Source organism: Heptranchias perlo, chromosome 2 (assembly GCF_035084215.1).
Source record: "Heptranchias perlo isolate sHepPer1 chromosome 2, sHepPer1.hap1, whole genome shotgun sequence".
In the NCBI taxonomy this organism is placed as follows: domain Eukaryota; kingdom Metazoa; phylum Chordata; class Chondrichthyes; order Hexanchiformes; family Hexanchidae; genus Heptranchias; species Heptranchias perlo.
In genome coordinates this window covers 108,183,192-108,205,701 of record NC_090326.1, presented here as the reverse complement: position 1 = coordinate 108,205,701, position 22,510 = coordinate 108,183,192, and the positions used below count along the sequence as shown (strand labels likewise).

At 42.3% G+C, this 22,510-nt stretch overlaps 1 protein-coding gene across 1 annotated transcript in view; it reads right to left on the bottom strand.

Annotated features, from left to right (window-relative positions):
- The window catches only part of pdia4 (protein disulfide isomerase family A, member 4), a 41,996-nt gene extending 24,333 nt beyond the window's left edge, over nucleotides 1-17,663 (bottom strand). Inside the window, exons 1-5 of the mRNA XM_068005616.1 lie at nucleotides 16,909-17,663; nucleotides 10,275-10,446; nucleotides 9,033-9,238; nucleotides 4,574-4,712; nucleotides 4,046-4,251 (exon numbers count right to left, since the gene is read on the bottom strand). Of these exons, the coding sequence (XP_067861717.1) occupies nucleotides 4,046-4,251; nucleotides 4,574-4,712; nucleotides 9,033-9,238; nucleotides 10,275-10,446; nucleotides 16,909-16,987 (802 nt within the window). The 5' untranslated portion in view covers nucleotides 16,988-17,663. The remainder of the gene's footprint in view (nucleotides 1-4,045; nucleotides 4,252-4,573; nucleotides 4,713-9,032; nucleotides 9,239-10,274; nucleotides 10,447-16,908) is intronic.
- Nucleotides 17,664-22,510: the final 4,847 nt, after the last annotated feature.

Genomic DNA, 22,510 nt, shown 5'->3' with positions numbered 1-22,510 from the left:
GAGTTTTTTTGAGGATGTAACTAACAGGGTAGTTAAAGGGGAACCAGTGAATGTAGTATATTTGGATTGCCAAAAGGCATCTGAAAGTGCCACACAAGATTAGGGCTCATGGGATTAGGATTAATATTTTAGCATGGATTGAAGATTAGTTGACAGACAGAAGAGAGTAGGGATAAACGAGCCATTCTCAGGTTGGCAGACTATAACTAGTGGGGTGTCGCAAGGATTGGTGCTGGGACCTCAGCTATTAACAATCTACATTAATGACTTGGATGAAGGGACTGAGTGTAATGTATCCAAGTTTGCTAATGATAAAAAGCTACGTGGCAAAGTAATCTGTGAGAAGGACACAGAGTCTGCAAAGGGATATAGAATCATAGACGTTTACAACATGGAAACAGGCCCTTCGGCCCAACATGTCCATGTCGCCCAGTTTATACCACTAAACTAGTCCCAATTGCCTGCACTTGGCCCATATCCCTCTATACCCATCCAAATGCTTTTTAAAAGACAAAATTGTACCCGCCTCTACTACTGCCTCTGGCAGCTCGTTCCAGACACTCACCACCCTTTGAGTGAAAAAATTGCCCCTCTGGACCCTTTTGTATCTCTCCCCTCTCACCTTAAATCTATGCCCCCTCGTTATAGACTCCCCTCCCTTTGGGAAAAGATTTTGACTATCGACCTTATCTATGCCCCTCATTATTTTATAGACTTCTATAAGATCACCCCTTAACCTCCTACTCTCCAGGGAAAAAAAGTCTCAGTCTATCCAACCTCTCCCTATAAGTCAAACCATCAAGTCCCGGGAGCATCCTAGTAAATCTTTTCTGCACTCTTTCTAGTTTAATAATATCCTTTCTATAATAGGGTGACCAGAACTGTACACAGTATTCCAAGTGTGGCCTTACTAATGTCTTGTACAACTTCAACAAGACATCCCAACTCCTGTATTCAATGTTCTGACCAATGAAACCAAGCATGCTGAATGCCTTCCTCACCACCCTATCCACCTGTGACTCCACTTTCAAGGAGCTATGAACCTGTACTCCTAGATCTCTTTGTTCTATAACTCTCTCCCCAACGCCCTACCATTAACGGAGTAGGTCCTGGCCCGATTCGATCTACCAAAATGCATCACTCACATTTATCTAAATTAAACTCCATCTGCCATTCATCGGCCCACTGGCCCAATTTATCAAGATCCCATTGCAATCCCAGATAACCTTCTTCACTGTCCACAATGCCACCAATCTTGGTGCCATCTGCAAACTTACTAACCATGCCTCCTAAAATTCTCATCCAAATCATTAATATAAATAACAAATAACAGCGGACCCAGCACCGATCCCTGAGGCACAACGCTGGTCACAGGCCTCCAGTTTGAAAAACAACCCTCTGCAACCACCCTCTGTCTTCTGTCGTCAATCCAATTGGCTACCTCACGTTGGATCCCGTGAGATTTAACCTTATGTAACAACCTACCATGCGGTACCTTGTCAAAGGCTTTGCTAAAGTCCATGTAGACCACGTCTACTGCACAGCCCTCATCTATCTTCTTGGTTACCCCTTCAAAAAACTCAATCAAATTCGTGAGACATGATTTTCCTCTCACAAAACCATGCTGACTGTTCCTAATCAGTCCCTGCCTCTCCAAATGCCTGTAGATCCTGTCTCTCAGAATACCCTCTAACAACTTACCCACTACAGATGTCTGTAGTTCCCAGGCTTTTCCTTGCCGCCCTTCTTAAACAAAGGCACAACATTTGCTACCCTCCAATCTTCAGGCACCTCACCTGTAGCGGTCGATGATTCAAATATCTCTGCTAGGGGACCCGCAATTTCCTCCCTAACCTCCCATAACGTCCTGGGATACATTTCATCAGGTCCCGGAGATTTATTTACCTTGATGCACGTTAAGACTTCCAGCACCTCCCTCTCTGTAATATGTACACTCAAGACATCAATATTTATTTCCCCAAGTTCCCTAACATCCATGCCTTTCTCAACCATAAATACCGATGTGAAATATTCATTTAGGATCTCACCCATCTTTTGTGGTTCCGCACATAGATGACCTTGTTGATGCTTAAGAGGCCCTACTCTCTCCCTAGTTACTCTTTTGCCCTTTATGTATTTGTAGAAGCTCTTTGGATTCTCCTTTGCCTTATCTGCCAAAGCAATCTCATGTCCCCTTTTTGCCCTCCTGATTTCTCTCAACTCTACTCCGGCAATCTCTATACTCAACGGATCCACTTGATCCCAGCTGCCTATGCATGTCATATGCCTCCTTTTTGACGTCCCTTTGCCTGCCAACAGACTCTCCCAATCAACAGGTTAAGTGAGTGGGCAAGAAGGTGGCAGATGGAGTATAATGTGGGGAAGCATGAGGTTATTCACTTTGGTCGTAAGAATAGAAAAATAGAATATTTATTAAATGGTGAGAAACTACTAAATGTTGGTGTTCAGAGACTTGTGTGTCTCCGTACAAGTAGTTAGTATGTAGGTACAGCAGGCAATTAGGAAAGCAAATGGCATGTTGGCCTTTATTGCAAGGGGGTTGGAGAACAAGAGTAAGGAAGTCATACTACAGTTGTACACTGCTTTAGCGAGACTCTAGCTGGAGTACTGCATACAGTTTTGGTCTCCTTAGCTAAGGAAGGATATACTTGCCTTGGAGGCAGTGCAACAAAGGTTCACTAGACTAATTCCTGGGATGAGAGGGTAGTCCTATGAAGAGAGGTTGAGTAGAATGGGCCTATACTCTCTGCAGTTTAGAAGAATGTGAGGTGATCTCACTGAAACATAAGATTCTGAGGGGGCTTGAGGGTAGCTGCTGAGATTGTTTTCCCTGGCTAGAGAGTCGAGAACTAGAGGGCATAGTTGCAGGATAAGGGGTCGGCCATTCAAGACTGAAATGAGAAGGAATTTCTTCACGCAGAGGGTTGTGAATGTTTTGAATTTTCTATCCCAGAAGGCTGTGGATGCTGAGTCATTGAATATATTCAAGGCTGAGATGGACAGATTTTTGGACTCTAGTGGAATCAGGGATATTGGAATTGGGCAGGAAAATGGAGTTGAGGTTGAATATCAGCCACGATCTGATTGAATGGCAGAACAGGCTCGAGGGGCTGTATGGCCTACTCCTGCTATTACTTATGTTCGTATCCACAACCTTCTGACTCAGGAGACAGTACTACCACTGAGCCAGTTGACACATGGAACTTATTAGTGAGAAAATCAACAGTAATTGAAGTATTTACAGTACAGCAGCTGAACAGGGAGAGCTAGCAAAAAAGGCCCTTACAATATTAAATTTCATGGGCACTTGGAGTGACAAGGCATCTAAGCGAAAGTCATGTGGCAGTCAGTAAATCTAGTTAAAATTAATGATGGGAGTTAGTTTTAAAGCACCATGCTGTATTTTATTTATACCTAGCAACGACCGTGGGGAAAATCACTGATTCCTCTGCCACTAGTTGCAAGGACAACTGCAGCCAACCTGCATCATTGGCATGGCATTCCAACTGTAGACAAAGTTATCCCCTTCCTCTACCTCCAGACATGCTACACTGCCAAACACCCATCTCAAGCACCAATCACCATCCCTTTCTCTGGGGATCAGGTATTGCATCACCCCATCATTTGCTCAGACTATTTCCTGCCTTCCCATTTATTTTGGTTTTGGGTTTTGCTGACCATAGATCCTTTATAAAGGCTAAAGATACAGAATAGAAGTAGTACAAAGAAAGGCAGAAACTATTTTTTGACCTTGTATGTGGTCACTTTCAACTTTTCTTTTAAGGGCTACTCATTTGCACAATTTCCCAATCCCTCTGGTGAGCTCAATATGAACTGGGAGCTGGTGTGACTATTTATTTAGGTTTGGTCATCAGACGTCCTGTGAAATTGACCCTGCTCCACAGCAATGAGCATTATAGTCACTGCTCCCATTCCAGCACCAATTTTTAGTCGATTGCAGAATACAGACTATTATTAAATAATAGGGTATTAATACTTTGTAGAGTATCAAATAGTGTATTACCATGCGTCTCCCTTGGTCCATTATATTCAAATGGTTTACCCTTGCGGAAAACTTTCAGGGTAGGATAGCCAGTGACCTGGTACTTGTTAGCAAGTTTTGTTTCAACAGTGGCATCTACTTTAGCCAGAAGAATCGGCACAGGACGCTTGCTGAGCTCCTGGGCAGCCTCCTCATATTGTGGAGCAAGCTTTTTACAGTGTCCACACCTGTAACAAAGTGTAATTAAAGCAACTGGCATTTGATTTTATCAAGTTATACTAAAAATACAAGATATTCACTGAAATGTGCACACTCCCAACATTTGTTACTGGTAATGTATACACAACTGTAATTACTTTAGATTACATAGTAGGCAATGCTATGGCATTTGTATTTTCAACTTCTTTTCACTTCCTCATGCCACACAACTCCTGGCCAAGAGAGAGTAGACAACTGTTGCCTAAATTTCCACCAATAGCACTCAGTTTTCAAATACAATGAGATTAACTTTTAAAAAAAAATTTGAAAAAAAAGTTGGCATGTACTTACCAAGGAGCGTAGAACTCTACTAGGACAATATCAGCGTTGTTCACTACATCATCAAATATTTCTTCTGTCAACGTGATGGTTGCTTCAGCTGGTGGAATCCAGTCCGGGGCGGCAACTTCTTTCACTTTTGATAGTATTTCTATGGAAAGTTTTAAAATATTAAAACTGAAGATAATTCTTTTAAAATGGAATTAGATAGTTGTTTGAGAAAGAGAAATATTTAATGATATGGGGAGCAAGCAGAAAAGAGGTTAGGCTAAGTTGCTCATGTGGAGAAATACATTGAGTTACATGAGTCTACAGCTCAAAGAGGCCATTTGGCCCAACTGGTCTGTGCTGGCATTTAAGCTCCACAGGAGCCTCCTCCCACCCCTTTTCATCTAACCCTATCAACATGCTCTTCTATTGCTTTCTCCTTCATGTACTTATCCAGCTTCCCCTTAAATGCATCTATGCTATTTGCCTCAACTATTCCTCGTGGTAGCACGTTCCGCATTCTTATCACTCTTTGGGTGAAGAGGTTTCTCCAGAATTCCCAATTAGATTTATTAGTGACTATCTTATACTTGTGACCTCTAGTTTTGGACTCCCCTACAAGTTTTAAAAAAAAAACTGTTCATGGGATGTGGGCGTCGCTGGCGAGGCCAGCATTTATTGCCCATCCCTAATTGCCCTCGAGAAGGTGGTGGTGAGCCGCCTTCTTGAACCGCTGCAGTCCGTGAGGTGAATTTTCTCCCACAGTGCTGTTAGGAAGGGAGTTCCAGGATTTTGACCCAGCGACGATGAAGGAACGGCGATATATTTCCAAGTTGGGATGGTGTGTGACTTGGAGGGGAACATGCAGGTGGCGTTGTTCCCATGTGCCTGCTGCGCTTGTCCTTCTAGGTGGTAGAGGTCGCAGGTTTGGGAGGTGCTGCCGAAGAAGCCTTGGTGAGTTGCTGCAGTGCATCCTGTGGATGGTACACACTGCAGCCACAATGCGCCGGTGAAGGGAGTGCCAATCAAGCGGGCTGCTTTGTCCTGGATGATGTCGAGCTTCTTGAGTGTTGTTACAGCTGCACTCATCTAGGCAAGTGGAGAGTATTCCATCACAGTCCTGATTTGTGCCTTGTAGATAGTGGAAAGGCTTTGGGGAGTCAGGAGGTGAGTCACTCGTCACAGAATACCCAGCCTCTGACCTGCTCTTGTAGCCATAGTGTTTATGTGGCTGGTCCAGTTGAGTTTCTGGTCAATGGTGACCCCCAGGGTGTCGATGGTGGGGGATTCGGCGATGGTAATGCCGTTGAATGTCAAGGGGAGGTGGTCAGACTCTCTCTTGTTGGAGATGGTCATTGCCTGGCACGAATGTTACTTGCCACTTTTCAGCCCAGGCCTGAATGTTGTCCAGGTCTTGCTGCATGCGGGCTCGGACTGCTTCATTATCTGACGGGTTGTGAATGGAACTGAACACTGCAATCAGCGAATGTCCCCATTTCTGATCTTAATGGAGGGAGGGTCATTGATGAAGCAGCTGAAGTGGTTGGGCGTGGACACTGCCCTGAGGAACTCCTGCAGCAACGTCCTGGAGCTGAGATGATTGGCCTCCAACAACCACCATCTTCCTTTATGCTAGGTATGCCTTCAGCCACTGAAGAGCTTTCCCAGATTCCCATTGACTTCAATTTTACTAGGGCTCCTTGGTGCCACACTCAGTCAAATGCTGCCTTGATGTCAAGGGCAGTCACTCTCACCTCACCTCTGGAATTCAGCTCTTTTGTCCATGTTTGGACCAAGGCTGTAATGAGGTCTGGAGCCAAATGGTCCTGGCGGAACCCAAACTGAGCATTCTTCTTTTGTATTAACTACAACCCCCAATTTAGTGTCGTCCACAAATTTTGAAATTGTGCTTCCGATTGTTAATGTAAACAGTGGTCCCAGCACCAATCCCTGGAGAACATCACTTCCCACATTTTGCCAGTCTGAGTAGCTACCCATAACCTCTACTGTTTTGTAGCCAGCTTGCTATCCATTCTGCTACCTGTCCCCTAACTCCACATATTCTGACCATAGTCATGAATCTACAATGCCGTACCTTATTGAAGGCCTTTTGAAAATCCAAAGAGATTACATCTATTGCATTACCCATGTCTACTCTTATTTCTTCAAAAGAATTCAATAAGGTTGGTCAAGAGTGACTGTCCCTTTTGAAAATCCGTGCTGACTATTATATTTGTGTTTTCTAGATGTTTTTCTATTACATCTTTGACAAATGATTCCATTATCTTCCTTACCACCATTAAGCTAACTAGTCTATAGTTCCCTGGACTTGTTCTCTCTCCCTTTTTAAATATATAATCTCACTAGCTGTCTGCCAGTCCTCTGACACTATTCCTTTTTCTAAATGAATTTTTATACATATTATGTAATAGTGCCTCTGCTGTCTCTTCCCTAACTTCTTTTAATATGCATGGATGGATGCAATCCATCCAGACCAGGGGTTTTATCTTCTAAGTTTGATTGGTTTATCAATTATCTCTTGCCTTTCTTTCTTAAATGTCTTTATATCTTTTTTGATCTCTTCTTCTAATGTCATGCTCACCTTGTTAGTCTCCCTGGTAAATACTGAGGCAAAGTAATTATTCAATATTTCTGCCATTTCACTGTCATTACCCAAGTGTTTATCTTGTGCACCCCTTAGAGGCCCTATCCCTATCCTGATTTTTCTTTTGTAATAGGTCATGTAGACTGTGTCTGCAGCTGTATTAAAGCTCTAAAGGATACTTTTAAAATGGACACATTTGGAATGCTCATCACAAAAAGGATAGCATTAAAAAGGTATAGGCAATGCTAGGATTTTGTGCTTTAAATTAGATTGTTCAGTTGTTTCTCATCTAACATTTTTAGGAAATGTGATCAATATACATTGCAGATTCTGAATTAAGGCTAACGTACTGAAGATCTTAACTCAAGTGTCAAAAAGATGTCCCAGACACACAGTTGCACAGAAGAACAAGGATTTCCAGGTCATATGTGCCACATTTTAGATGCTGGATAAATTTTGCTCTAATGTGCCTCAGTTTCAGACAAACGCCCCCTACTGTAAATTGTAATATTTCTACTTCTCATACCAACTATGCTGACAGCCTTTGGCAGTTTCATTTAATTTAAATTGGCAAATCATGGATCTGCTTGTGCTGCGCTTGCATTCAACAGGAATCAACTTGAAACTGCCCAAATTAATTTTACATCAAATTCTTATTATATCCAGAAAATAAAAAATTGTATTGCCATGAGCCAAACCCAAGACCCAAAGGAGAAATGACAGTGGGCAAGTACATCACCCAGTTTCCTTGATCTCTATTTATCTGGTGTGATTTCTCACTTCTCACCTACTAATGTCTCTTGTGTCATGCCAGTAATTACTTACAGTTCTATAAAGAACCATTACAGATCAGTAACAGGGATTTGGTCATGTGATCAGGTGTTTGTCAATGATCATTTTTGGGTCAGGTGAGAGACTGCAAAGTCTTTTTTGAACCTGCACTTTCCTTTGTCCATTACAAAGGCAAGAGAAGAACTGGGAAACATTGTCTTATACAGGTAGTTAATAGATTTATACTTTTATTAATGATGTGGAGATGCCGGTGATGGACTGGGGTGGACAAATGTAAGGAATCTTACAACACCAGGTTATAGTCCAACAATTTTATTTTAAAATCACAAGCTTTCGGAGATTATCCCCTTCGTCAGGTGAGTGAGTGAAAGGTTCTCAAATCGATTTGAGAACCTTTCACTCACTTGACGAAGGAGATAATCTCCGAAAGCTTGTGATTTTAAAATAAAATTGTTGGACTATAACCTGGTGTTGTAAGATTCCTTTCTTTTATTAATCCATTGCTGCAAGTACAATGCCACAACATGGATCCAATGTGCTGAGATTTAAGAATGCAAGTTTATTAAATTTCAATGCCTCTGCTAGTGCACCATTTTAGCTATAAAAAATGGAAAATGGCAGAAATTAATTATGGCAGCATTGGGAAATATTATAAAATTGCACCACAAAATGGCATTGCTATACAATACCGATTGAGACCTTAAAAGCATCCTTCTGGAATGTACCACCTGTTTTGTCAAGAGTGCATGAGGTAACAAAGGCCTTGTGCCCTGATTAAATACAGATACAGGCAATGGCTCAAGTAAATTCTAGGATTAGTAGACAGAGAGAAAGGAATAGAAGGGTATCCTGATAGGGTTAGATGAAGTAGGGAGGGAGGAGGCTCGTGTGGAGCATAAATGCTGGTACAGACCAGCTGGGCCAAACGGCCTGTTTCTGTGCTGTCGTTTCAATGTAACTCTATATGATTAACCAACATAAGTAGGCGCCACTGTTGTTAACCTAGTTTTGCTGTTTAACATTCCACCATGTACTTGCTATTGAAGTATAGTTTCTGAAAGCTTTTATTTACCAACATTTTCTTACCATCCTTCTCCAATGCTCCTTTATAATGGATTGGCTGTCTGTTTTTCACAATTTTGAATGTGGGGTACAAACCAATATCAAACTGCTGGCCCAGGCCAGACTGTGATGTGGCATCGACTTTGGCAACAGGGATGGGAGGATCATATTCTTTCAGTTCAGTGGCAATCTTTTCATATTCTGGTGCAAACCGCTTACAATGTTCACACCTACACAAGAAAAATTAGATGAATCCAAGAGATAATCTCCTGCTAAATGGAAGGCAGAATTGCAAAGTTTAATATATACGTGGAATTAACATTTCAAAGAACTGGCAATATTTAAACAAACCTCCCAAAAAGCATTGTTAAAATACAGTTTAATAATCTACCCTGAAAAATTTCAATTTTCAATGTCCATTTCATCTTCCATTCATTACTCAATGTTTTTTTTTTAAAGTTTTGTTTAAGTAGAAAGCAGATGAAATTTAATGCAGAGAAGTGTGAAGTGGTACACTTTGGAAGGAAAAATTAGGAGAGGCAGTATAAACTAAATGGCAAAATTTTAAAAGGGGATGTAGGAACAGAGACCTGGGAATTCACATATACAAATCCTGCATGAAGGTGGCAGGACAAGTTGATCCGTGACCTAACAGAGAAATTGAGTACAAAAGCAAGGAAGTTATGGTAAACCTTTATAAATCACTGGTTAGACCTCAGCTAGAGTATTGTGTCCAATTCTGGGCACCACACTTTAGAAAAGAATGTCATAGCCCTGGAGAGGGTGCAGAGGAGATTTACCAGAATGGTATCAGGGATGAGGGAATTTAGTTATGTGAAGAGGTGTTCAACAAAATTATGAAGGGGTTTTCAGAGTAGATAGGAGGATCAGTAACCAGAGGACACAGAATTAAGATAATTGGCAAAAAAGCCAAGGGGGAGATGAGAAGAATTTTTTTCCCTCAGCGAGTTGTTTTGATCTGGAATGCATTGGAAGCAGATTCAATAGTAACTTTCAATTGTAAATTGGATATCTCCTTAAAAAGGAAACACTTGCAGGGCTATGGGGAAAGAGCAAGGGAGTGGGACTAATTGGTAGCTCTTTCAAAGAGCTAGAACAGGCACAATGGGCCAAATAGCCTCCTTGTGTCATTTAAAATTCTATGGAGTAGCTTCAAGGTCAAATTGTTAGCAACATTTTTTTTAAAAAGAAAAAACTCATTCAGATTGCTTTGTGTGAGTAAATTTCATTAAAGTATACACCTACCAAGGGGCATAAAATTCGATCAGCACAATGTCTTTGTCTGCAATGAAGGAATCATAGTTTGCATCTGTCAAAACCAAAACACCATTTTCTTCCTTGACTGACTCATCATCATAGTCATCGTCGTCGTCATCGTCCTCCTCCTCCTCACCATCTTCTCCTTCTCCATCAGATTCTGGAAATAGTAAACACTTTTAACTGCTGTGTAAGGATTTAATTAGGTGTCCAAAATCATGAAGGGTTTTGACAGAGTAAATGAGAAACTGTTTCCACTGGCAGAAGTGAGTAACCAGAGGATAATAGATTTAAGATAATTGGTAAAAGAAGCAGAGGGGAGATGAGATTTTTTTTATAAAATGCAGCAAGTTATGATCTGGAATGCGCTGCCTGAAAGGATGGTGGAAGCGGATTCAATAGAGTGGCAGGGGGATGTTGGGAACCTGAGTGGGGAGTCAGAAGAGAGCAAAGTTGAGAGAAGCAAGAGAGAGGATGGTAACCAAAGGTATTAAGGGATATGGGCCAAAGGCGGGTATATGGCGTTAGATCACAGATCAGCCATGATCTTATCAAATGGCGAAGCAGGCTTGAGGGTCTGAATAGCCTACTCCTGATCCTATAACTTTCAAAAAGGGAATTGGATACATACTTGAAAAGGAGAAATAGCAGGATAGTGTGACTAATTGGATAGCTCTTTCAAAGAGCTGACACAGGCACAATGGGCCTCCTTCTGTGCTGTATGTATATGATGTTCACCACATATTTATAGGTGACAGAGACACGATATACATATTTGTATAGATGTTTTGTGCTCAAGAAAACTGAAGGCAGTCAATGGTAAGGAATAGAATTCTTCCCATTTCAGACACCCATCATCAACCACTCCCAGATGAGTTGTACCATAGCCACGAGGCTATAAAACACCCTCTATCCTGCCCAACATGCCTCCGCTCTGACATCCACTTTTATTTTCAACAACTTGCATTTATTTAGCGTCTTTAACGTAGTAAAACATCCCAAAGATGTTCACAGGAGCAGTGTCAAATAAAATTTGACACCGAGCCACATAAGGAGGTATTAGGACAGGTGACCAAAAGCATGGTCAAAGAAGTAGGTTTTAAGGTGTGTCTTAAAAGGAGAGGGGTAGAGGGGTTTAGGGAGGGAATTCCAGAGCTTAAGGCCTAGGCAGCTGAAGGCACGGCCACCAACGGTGGAGCGATTAAAATCAGGGGATGCGCAAGAGGCAAGATCTGGAGGAGCACAGAGATCTCAAGAAGTTTGTAGGAGGTTACAGAGAAAGAGGGGTGAGGCCATGGAGGGATTTGAAAACAAGGATGAGAATTTTGAAAGAGGTGTTCCCAGACCAGGAGCCACTGTTGGTCAGCGAGCACAGGGGTGATTGGAGAATGGGATTTGGTGTGAGTTTGGATACAGGCAGCAGAGTTTTGGATAAGCTCAAGTTTATGGAGGGTGGAAGATGGGAGGCCAGCCAGGAGACCATTGGAATAGTCCAGTCTGAAGGTAACAAAGGCATGGATGAGGGTTTCAGCAGATGAGCTGAAGCAGGGTTGGAGACAGGCGATATTACGGAGGTGGAAGTAGGCGGTCTCGGTGATGGAGCAGATATGTGGTCGGATGCTCATCTCAGAGTCAAATAGGACACCAAGGTTGTGAACGGTCAGGTTCAGCCTCAGTGGCCAGGGAGAGGGATGGAATCAGTGGCTAGGGAACAGAGTTTGCAGCAGGGACCAAAAACAATGGCTTCAGTCTTCTCAGTATTCAGTTGGAGGAAATTTTTTGCTCACCTAGTACTGGATGTTGGACAAGCAATGTGACAAATGAGAGACAGTGGAGGGGTTGAGGGACGTGGTTGTGAGGTAGACTGGATGTAGTCAGCGTACATGTGGAATGTACAGGTCCTTTGTCACTAGAGTTCTCTGGTACCGTATAATTTTTTGTTCAAAGCATCAATATTGTCCAGGTGTTTAGAAATTGTAAAATTAAAAAGTTCACGTATTTATAAACCACCATATCAACTTATGTTCTTTTCCCCCTGCTGGTAGCAACTGTGCTGTATCCTTAATACTATCACAAAGTAAATTATTAGTGAACGCATTTAATCACTAAACAATCGGCTGATGAGCAGTTTACTGGGAGATGATGCACTGTTTGTACAATAGTCAGTTTGTAATTTAGACTATCTGTAGTTATAAAACATTAAACTGCATGTTTTTCCCAGGGGACAAAAGGTGTCCAGTTATACTTTTAAAAATCAATTGCTTAGAATTATCACTTAACTTGAAGTAGGCATGTCCACAACCCTTTTACCTCTGGTATCCAAGTTCAAATCTAGTCCAAGCTAACAGGATGAAGGTATCCCCCTTTCTGCTGATGGTAAGGGAAATGGAATATAGTCTCAACCCAGTCTCTAATGATCATGAGCACACAGCACAAAATTGCCCTTAGATTTAGGCAATTTCACAAGGATGTTTGGGAGGAGGGATGCACATTGCTGCTTTGAGGTTAAGGCACATTAAGGGCAGAGTTGGTTTGCTTTACTTTGTGCCCATCATTCCTGACCTGAAAGTGCCTGATTGCTCTGGATTCCCGACATGTTTCTTAAAAAAAACAATTTGAAAAAAAAACTTGATATTTAAATGTAATCCAACTGTGGTATGTTGACGTAACAGATAGATGCAGCTGAATCACCTTTTGTGAATGATCTCTATATTAATTCAGCTCACTCGCACAATTGGTTTCTAACTCCCACCAGAAAACATAATGGTTTAATCAGTATTTGCTATTTATAGTCAGCTTGTTTCCCCTTTAAATATTTTCTTGCATTCCCACTTACCCTTTTAGTTCATTTAAAATTAAGCTTCCTTTTATGTTCTGTTGGCAGCACTCTTGCTTTTGAATCACAATGTTATGGGTTTAAGCTGCACTATGTATTTGTGCACATAATCTAGGCCTCCCTGAGAATGCTGTATTGTCTTTGGGATAAGATGATTTACCTGCTCAGATGGTCATAAAGATCCCACGGCACTGTTCAAAGAGCCTGGTGTCTGGGCCAATAGTCACTAATTTTCTGTTTGTGGGAGCATGCTGTGTGCCAATTGGCTGCTGGTTTTGCCTACATGGTGACATTTCAAAGTAATCCATTGATTGTCAAGTGCTTTGGGTTGCCCCAAGTTCTTAAACAAGTCTGCATTGAAATTAGTAAGATAATGCATGCTGCTGTTGACTAACCTGGCTGATCTAGTAATATCAGCTCACTGTACTTGCCAGATTATGCTTGCTGTACAGAATTAGGTACTCTCTCCTTTTGAAACTTCTTCTGGAGCATCAAATATACATTTGTAGCAATCAAATAGGCAAGACAGGAGTAACAAACTTAATGAAAGATAAGTGGTGAATGAACCTGCAAGGTCATATGTGCTTTAGGAAAGAAAGACATCATATAGAATCATAGAAGTTACAACATGGAAACAGGCCCTTCGGCCCAACATGTCCATGTCGCCCAGTTTATACCACTAAGCTAGTCCCAATTGCCTGCACTTGGCCCATATCCCTCTATACCCATCTTACCCATGTAACTGTCCAAATGGCAGGGGGTGGGTCACTGTTTGTCATGGAGATTATCTGTTAACAGGGAAAAAGGGCGTTTAAAATAATGCTGGGAATCAGTGAATTTAGGACAGAAAAGGGGAAAGCTTACTGATAGGAACTGGCTCTTGCTTTTGAATCACAGTGTAGCTTAGTCCCATAACATTATGTATTTGTGCACATAATCTAGGCCTCCCTAAGGGAATGCTGTATTGTCTTTGGGATGAGACAATTTACCTGCTCAGGTGGACATAAAGATCCCATGGTACTGTTCAAAGAGCAGGGATCCCCCCTGGTGTCTTTGCCAACATTCAAGGGGAAAGCTTAGTAGGCCAAACAATCCAAAGAAGGTAGATGTACTGACGTGGAAAACCATAAAACACATGAATGCTAGGTCCTTAGTAGTAATTATAGGTTTCAAACTTACCAAATTTGATTAGGATGTACAATAGGGACAGTTTGCATGTGAGCAGGAATTTATTGAAATCACAGGACTCATTTCTAAAACCACGAGGGAACCTACAAGGAAAAGTGCAATAATGCATCTCGTATTAACAGGTAAGAAAAATGTCTGGGATCTAGTGACCATAATGTAATTTTCAGGGTAGAGATGACAACAGAACATAAAAGCAAGCCCTATTACAAAGCTCAGTTTTAAATGAGTTATATGGGTAAGCAGGATGCATGAAAAGATTAAAATGGGAGGAAATAATTAGAAGCAAGAAAATGGAAACAAGTATTTTAAAAAGTAAAAAAGCAGTTTATCCTTGAAATACATCACAGGTGTAGAAAGAGTAAATCCTGCATGGATAATGGATAGCATTAGGAAGGAAAGAAAGTGTACATAATGTTCAGAAAAAAGATCCTGTAAAAGACAGGCAAAGTAATGCAAAAAAAAAATTGATGAGATGCTTAAGAACATGAGCTAAATGTAGCTACAAACAGAACATCATGTGTTAGAAGCAAACAAGGCATACAAATGTGTTGGGCCACTAAAAAAAGACAATGGGATGGTGGTGGTAACTGAGAACAGTGAAGTTGCTGAAATATTAAACCACTTTGCAACAGTGTTTACAAATGCAATAAAGGGAGAAAAGTAAATGTTAACTAGAAACCTGTAAAATTACAAAAGGAAGTTTAGAGCTGAATGTCGATGAGGCCCTACACTCTTAATTTTCCTCTGAGTTCTGAAAGAGTTGGCACAGAAAATTGTGAGCCCACTCACCAGTATTTTCCAGAGGTCACTGGGCTTGGCTAAAATCTGGAAGATCAGAAAATAACAAATATAACTTATTTTTTTGAAAGGGAAGTAAGGATGAACCATTAAATTAAACCTGTAAACCTCACAGATATTATTTAAAACTGTTGAAGGGTAAGAGATCATTGTCAGGGACAGGAGTTAGTCAGTCAACATGGTTTAGGGGTAGCAGGCTGTGCTTAACCAACCCATTAGATTTCTTTGAGGTGGGCATGGCCATTGTAGATAGGGGCAAGACAGTGGATGTTTTATAACTGGATTTCAGAAAAGCATCTGATACCATCCCAATAATAGACTACTGCATGGACTGGATTAGAAATAGGCTGATTTGTAGAAAGCAGTAAGCTGTAACGCATGGGGAAGTATCTGAACAGCAGCTGGTTGTCTGTAGTGTGCTACAGGGGTTGGTGCTGGGTCAACTATAGAGTGTAAATTTACAGATGGAGCACAAGAGCACTATATGCTGACGTTGCAATACTACATGACCAGCCCTACTCCTTGCTGCCCAACCACCTCCAACTAGAAGTTTAACCAACTTTTAGGTGACAAATTTAATTACAGACCTCCAATAACCCAACTCTCTTACTGCACACTCTTTAGTAAATGTGGGACATTTTGCTTACTAAAGGCACAACAAAAATTACCTTTGAAGCAAATTAATTTATAACTTATGTTCCCATCTATTACATCAGGTATATTCATATTCAAATGATTTGTGGTCAAAGGTAATTAAGCAACAAGCACTGCCACTTACTTAAATGCAGAGTAAAGTTCCTTCTATTCCTTTGGACTACTTCAAGGTTGCCAAATTTAAGACTGGCTATCAGCTTTGGCATTAACACTGCTCAGGAATGCATTTGGGGCTCCCAAAACTATTTCATAAAGCAGACAGCAGAGATGGATTTCACCCAATCAACTTGGTACAAGTTCAAAAATTCAGGTTCCAAATGTGAAAAAAGAATATTTTCACCCACTGCACCATCTAGTCACCTCTACAGCACCTCAATTGTCAGTACTTATTAAATCCTAGTACCTAACTTTTATTCTGAAGGGTGGCTCAATCAAAAGCTTTCACAAATGAAAAAAGCTAAAATTTTAGATGGATGCTCAAAAACATTAAACATAAATCATTAATGCCGACTACGTTTATTCTCATCCTGGTATTTAAATCATATGGTTACTTAAGTGCCACCTTATGTTTCACGTGTTTTATTTTCATAACTAATGTCAAAAGTCAGAAGTGGATAGGTTACTACTATTACGCCTTGGTCGCATTGTTAGCACAAGTTACCTTATGTTTAACAATGGTAAAGTTAGCAGACATACAACTACAAAAAGTTAAAGCAAACAGAAAACGCTTTCTTTCCATACACAAACATCCATCTAATCACTTTGGAGTATGTTAACAGCCACACTTCACTCGGCCTAGAACTTGTTGCAAAAGCAAAAAAATGATTGTATGAAAAAAAATGAAATTCTTGATTTCTTCCAGTGTTAACTCAAAAGGGTCACATTTGTTTCTTGTTCACAGAAGAGGGTGTGTGAGGTGACTTCAAAGTCAAGTCCTAGTGCTGGTAGGTGTAGCACCGCATGAATACCTAGAACCAGCTCAGGGCTGACTGCAGAAGTAGAGTCCAAATTAAACCTCAAACCAGTCGCCGCCGCCCTCCCTGTTGGAGCCGGGGCAGTTTCCCATGATCAGTAGTAGGATTAGGCCACGCCAGACAGCGGCTACCTGGGGAGGTAATGGGATCATGAATAACGAGCGGCCCTTACCCGCCTTCTCCTGGGCCAGCACGGCTATGGCGAGCTGTGCGAGTAGCAGCAGCAGCAGCGACACTTTCTTCAGCTCCATTCGATCTCTCTGTGGTCACCAGGCCCCGTGCGTCGGCCGAAACAGCTCAAATCCGGGGGAGCTCGAGCTGTGCCCGGGTTCAGTGTCTCGCTCACTCTTCCTAACTGTCCCCGCTGTGTGTCTCGCTCACTCTAACTGTCGCCGCTCTCTGTCTCGCGGTACCCCCTGTCCCTCTCGCTCACTCACTCTAACTGTCGCCACACTCTGTCTCGCGGTACCCCCTGTCCCTCTCGCTCACTCACTCTAACTGTCGCCGCTATGTATCTCGCGGTACCCCTGTCTCGCTCACTCTTCCTAACTGTCCCCGCTGTGTGTCTCGCTCACTCTAACTGTCGCCACACTCTGTCTCGCGGTACCCCCTGTCCCTCTCGCTCACTCTAACTGTCGCCACACTCTGTCTCGCGGTACCCCCTGTCCCTCTCGCTCACTCTAACTGTCGCCACACTCTGTCTCGCGGTACCCCCTGTCCCTCTCGCTCACTCTAACTGTCGCCACACTCTGTCTCGCGGTACCCCCTGTCCCTCTCGCTCACTCTAACTGTCGCCACACTCTGTCTCGCGGTACCCCCTGTCCCTCTCGCTCACTCTAACTGTCCCTGCTCTGTGTTTCGCGGTTACATCCGTGAGCGCACACGCGCACGACACGTCCTGATTTTTCGATGTCTTTTCTTTTCATTCGATTGCTTCACTGAGTTGCCCGTTTCCTATTGGTCAGTCGCGCCCTCCAATGGGACCGTGCCACTCGGTGCGTCAGGGAGGCGGTGCTCGCGTAGCGGAGCGGTACGTGGGTGTTGGTGAGTGGTGGAGGAGCGGGTGGTGGGCGGGATTGGAAGATGCGTGGATCTGAGTGAATGGCCGGATAGGGGTGCACTGATTTGAATGGGTGAGTAGTACAGGATTAGGACGTGGGTGTGTAGGAATAATTAACGTGTGCCCAAGATTAAAATCAACCCGAGTAACATGAATTTATGAAAAAGTATGCTGTCAACAGCCTAAGTAAAGTGCAGCATTCGGGTGAACCATTCAATTCCGATATATCAAGAAATAAATACAGCTGCAAAGTTGTATCTCTAATATTTACTCGATATAGTGGGGCTGGCAGATAGGCCATTCCTGCACATTGCTACTTTACAGTAATACAGCCTTCTCTGGTTTCCAATTTAGCATATCCCTCAATTCAGCATTTGCTTTTGACATTCGGTTTGTAGAGTCTAACAGGCACTATATTGTATATCAAAAGCAAAATACTGCAGATGCTGGGAACCTGAAATAAAATCAAAATGCTGTAGTAGCTCAGCAAGTGAGGCAGCATCTATGGAGAAAGAAACAGTTAACGTTTCAAGTCGAAGACCTTTCGTCAGAACTGGAAGATTTTAAAGTTTTTAAGCATGTGCAGAGCTGGGGGGGGGGGGGGGGTGGAGGAAAGAACAAAAGGGGAGGTCTCATAGTGTGGAGGGCAGGAGAGATTAAATGACAAAAGGGATGATAGTGCAAGGCAAGGAAGGTGATAATGGGACAAGTTAAGAAACAAAAGATTAGTCAGGAGCAGCTGTAAATGGCAGCAGCAGAACCATAACCGGCACTTGCTGTCCAAAAAAATGGGAGCAGTGTTTATCTACTCTTCCATTTCCTTCGACACCCATTCTCCTCCCCACGGAACCTTCCCTTGCGAGCGCCTGCCCTTTCACCTCTTCCCTTCCCATCGTCCAGGGCCCTAAACACTCCTTCCAGGTGAAACAGTGATTTAATTGTACTTCTTTCAATTTAGTATACTATATTCGCTGCTCAGAATGCGGTCTCCTTTACACTGGGGAGACGAAACACAGATTGGGTGATCGCTTTGCTGAACACCTCCACTCAGTCGGCATTACCATCGCCGAATCCCCCACCATCAACATCCTGGGGGTCACCATTGACCAAAAACTTAACTGGATCAGCCACACAAATACTGTGGCTACAACAGCAGGTCAGAGGCTGGGTATTCTGCGGCGAGTGACTCACCTCCTGACTCCCCAAAGCCTTTCCCCCGTTTATAAGGCACAAGTCAGGAGTGATAGAATACTCTTTACTTGCCTGGATGAGTGCAGCTCCAACAACACTCAAGAAGCTCGATACCACCCAGGACAAAGCAGCCCACTTGATTGGCACTCCAACCACCACCCGAAACATTCACTCCCTTCACCACTGGCACACTGTGGCTGCAGTGTGTACCATCCACGGGATGCAATGCAGCAACTCGCCAAGACTTCTTCTACCACCTAGAAGGACAAGGGCAGCAGGCACATGGGAACACCACCACCTGCACGTTCCCCTCCAAGTCACACACCATCCCCACTTGGAAATATATCACCGTTCCTTCATCGTCGCTGGGTCAAAATCCTGGAACTCCCTTCCTAACAGCACTGTGGGAGAACCTTTACCACATGGACTACAGCAGTTCAATATGGCGGCTCACCACCATCTTCTCAAGGGCAATTATGGACGGGCAATAAATACTGGCCTTGCCTGCGATGCCCACATCCCACGAACGAATAAAAAAAGTCCGCAAGCGTGACCCCGGCCGCTTGCCATTTTAATTCCTCGTCCCACTCCCACTCTGACCTCTCTCTCCTTGGCCTCTTAACTGTTCCAATGAAGCTCAACGGAAGCTCAAGGAACCGCACCTCATTTTTCGATTAGGCACTTTACAACTTTCCGGACTTAACATTGATTTCAATAACTTCAGATCATAATCACTGCTCCCATTTTTTCTGAACAGCTAATGGTTCTGATGTTGCTATTACAGCCGCTCTAGACCCATCTTTTGTTTCTTAACCTGTCCCATTACCACCCTCCTTGCCTTGCACCATCATCCCATTTGTCATTGAATCACTCCCGTCCTCTGCGCTATCAGAGACCTTCCCTTTTGTTCTTTCCTCCCCTCCCCTTCCTCCCCTCCCCTTCCTCCCCCCCCTTCCTCCTCCCCCCTTTCCCTGGCTCTGTACTTGCTTAAAAACTGTTTAATCTTCAACTTCTTCCAGTTCTAACAAAGAGTCATCGACCTGAAATGTTAACTGTTCCTTTCTCCACAGATGCTGCCTGACTTGCTGAGTATTTCCAGTATTATCTATTTTTATTACAGATTTCCAGCATCTGCAGTATTTTGCTCTTGATACCTTCTGTATATTGATATACATATACGTACATTCTGGTTTATATTCCCTTGCCTGAGCAATTTTTCCTTTTCTTGCCTTCTCTGATCTCGATTTCTTCTTTTACACTGTCTTGTCCTGTTTGAGCTCTCAACTTTTCTACCTCCTTATTACCTGTGCACCTACTTTCCCTTCCGAGATACCAACTTCATTTTCTTGCTTTTCTCCCCACCACTCCCCCCCCCCCCCCCCCCCCCCCAGCCACATTAGTTTAAACCCTCCCCCACAGTTCTAGTTAATTTCACCACAAGAATATTGGTACCAGCTCGGTTCAGATATAGCCCATCTGATTGGTACAGCTCATTTCTGCCCCAGAAATTTCAGCCACGCATTTACCTTCCTAATCCTATACTGGATAACGTATAGAATTGATAATCTTGAGATTACTACCTTTGAGGTCCTGATTCTTAATCTACCTCCTAACTCATGGAACTCTATTTGTGGGACCACTTCATTAACATATCTGCGATAAAATATTAATACCATCACAAAATGCATTAAGAATACATGAAATACTTTATTAAATATTAACTGACAGAGATCAATCTTTAGAGGCTCAAACATAGTTTAAAGATAACACGATAGGTTCTGTTTAACACAAAATAGGGTTACACTAATTGTCCAAGATTACATACGTTACCAAGGCCATTTTATGGCTAATTTTCTTCTCTATCTGATAAGTTAACAGCTTGGATAATAAATCTATCCCAGTACTTTAAAGTCTATTTCAACGTAATGCTGATAAGCCAATAGCTTTGACAATATTATTTCTGGAATTCAACAACCTCATCCTTTTGAATCAGCAGTAGTAGAGTTGGGCAGATGTGCCTCCTCCTGCTCACTCATATTCACCTCTGGGGATGCCTGTCGGGTTGATCTCCATCCTATTTCCTGGTATTCCTTTTATCCTTCTGTCATCTGCTTCTTTTCCAGGTAGACCTAATCTTGCACTTTTGTGTATGTATGCTAGATTATCCTGTGTTAATTCCTATCCCTCTGTTCTGAAGGGACTGTTACATACAGGTAATGCAGTTAAAACGCTTACCTTTGTCCTTTTGAACTTGCACTCTTAACACCTTCTCAGATGAGAAGACTTATTTCATAATCCATTCTGAATTCTTCACATATTTCTCCAGACTTTTTTTTCCCCTTCAACGATATGATTTGGGTGTCAAAAAGAACACAAATTAAGACCTCTTTTCCTACTTTTTGATGTCTTACCAACCAAAATGACCAATTTTATTGCAAGTATTCACTTTTAAATGTCAATCATCTTAAATGGATGATTGACATTTACCTCTCTATCTCTGTTTTTTTTTTGTTTGTTGTTTTTTTTGGTGATTTGTATATTCTGAGACCTGGCAGGTAACACCTGTCTGTCTGCACACTGATTGCCTTGGCAACGGGCAGTTGAAAAAACTGTCTGTAATCACCAAGCATTGTTCTGTGAATTATAAATGCGATTTCATTTCGAGGATTTCATTTTCACATCGTTCACCTGAGGAAGGAGGTAGCCTCCGAAAGCTTGTGAATTTAAAATAAAATTGCTGGACTATAACTTGGTGTTGTAAAATTGTTTACAAATCTTAAATGGACACACATCAAAAGTTTATAATAGGCAAATTTTAATTACAAGTCAAGAAACAGGCTTTCTTGTTAGATGGTAACTCCTTTGGTTTCTTGGCCTTAAATAACAGTATCCAGATCACCCCAGATAAAAGTGGCATTCCTTTGAGTGCTTTCTGGTCTTGCTTATCTTTTCCAGACAGTGGAACATGTATGTTGTGTCTAGTTGTGACAATCTAGGTCTACTAGTTCCAGTCATTAATTGTGGGCCAGCTCCCAGTTGTAAGAGTCCTTTGCTCCAAGAATACTGTTTGAACTTTCCAGAATGCTTAGCACCATTGTGGGTTTTTCCTGAATTTAGCATGATTTAAAATGCAATTTTTTAAGGCCACTCTTGAAATACCATTTTAAGGTTACTTAGCCTTACAACCTTGTATCTGTCTTTAGGTCCCCAGGAGTTTCCTGCACTGCCTATACCTGGGGCCTCCTTCCCACCCAATGGAAGATCACCCACTTCCCTTCCTCTGGTTCACTGTTCCTGCAATGTGTGCCCTAGTCACTGCATAGTGATTGTCTATAATTAGATGGCTTGCTAAGCTGCTTCAGCAGGCATTAAGAGTCAACCATGTAGAGTGGGGCTGGAATCACATGTAGGCCAGTCTTCCTTCCCTGAAGGATATCAGTGATACATTTGGGTTTTCATAACAATCTGGAAGCTTTCATGATTATTTTTCAGATGGTTGCTCACAAATTTTATCAAATTAAAT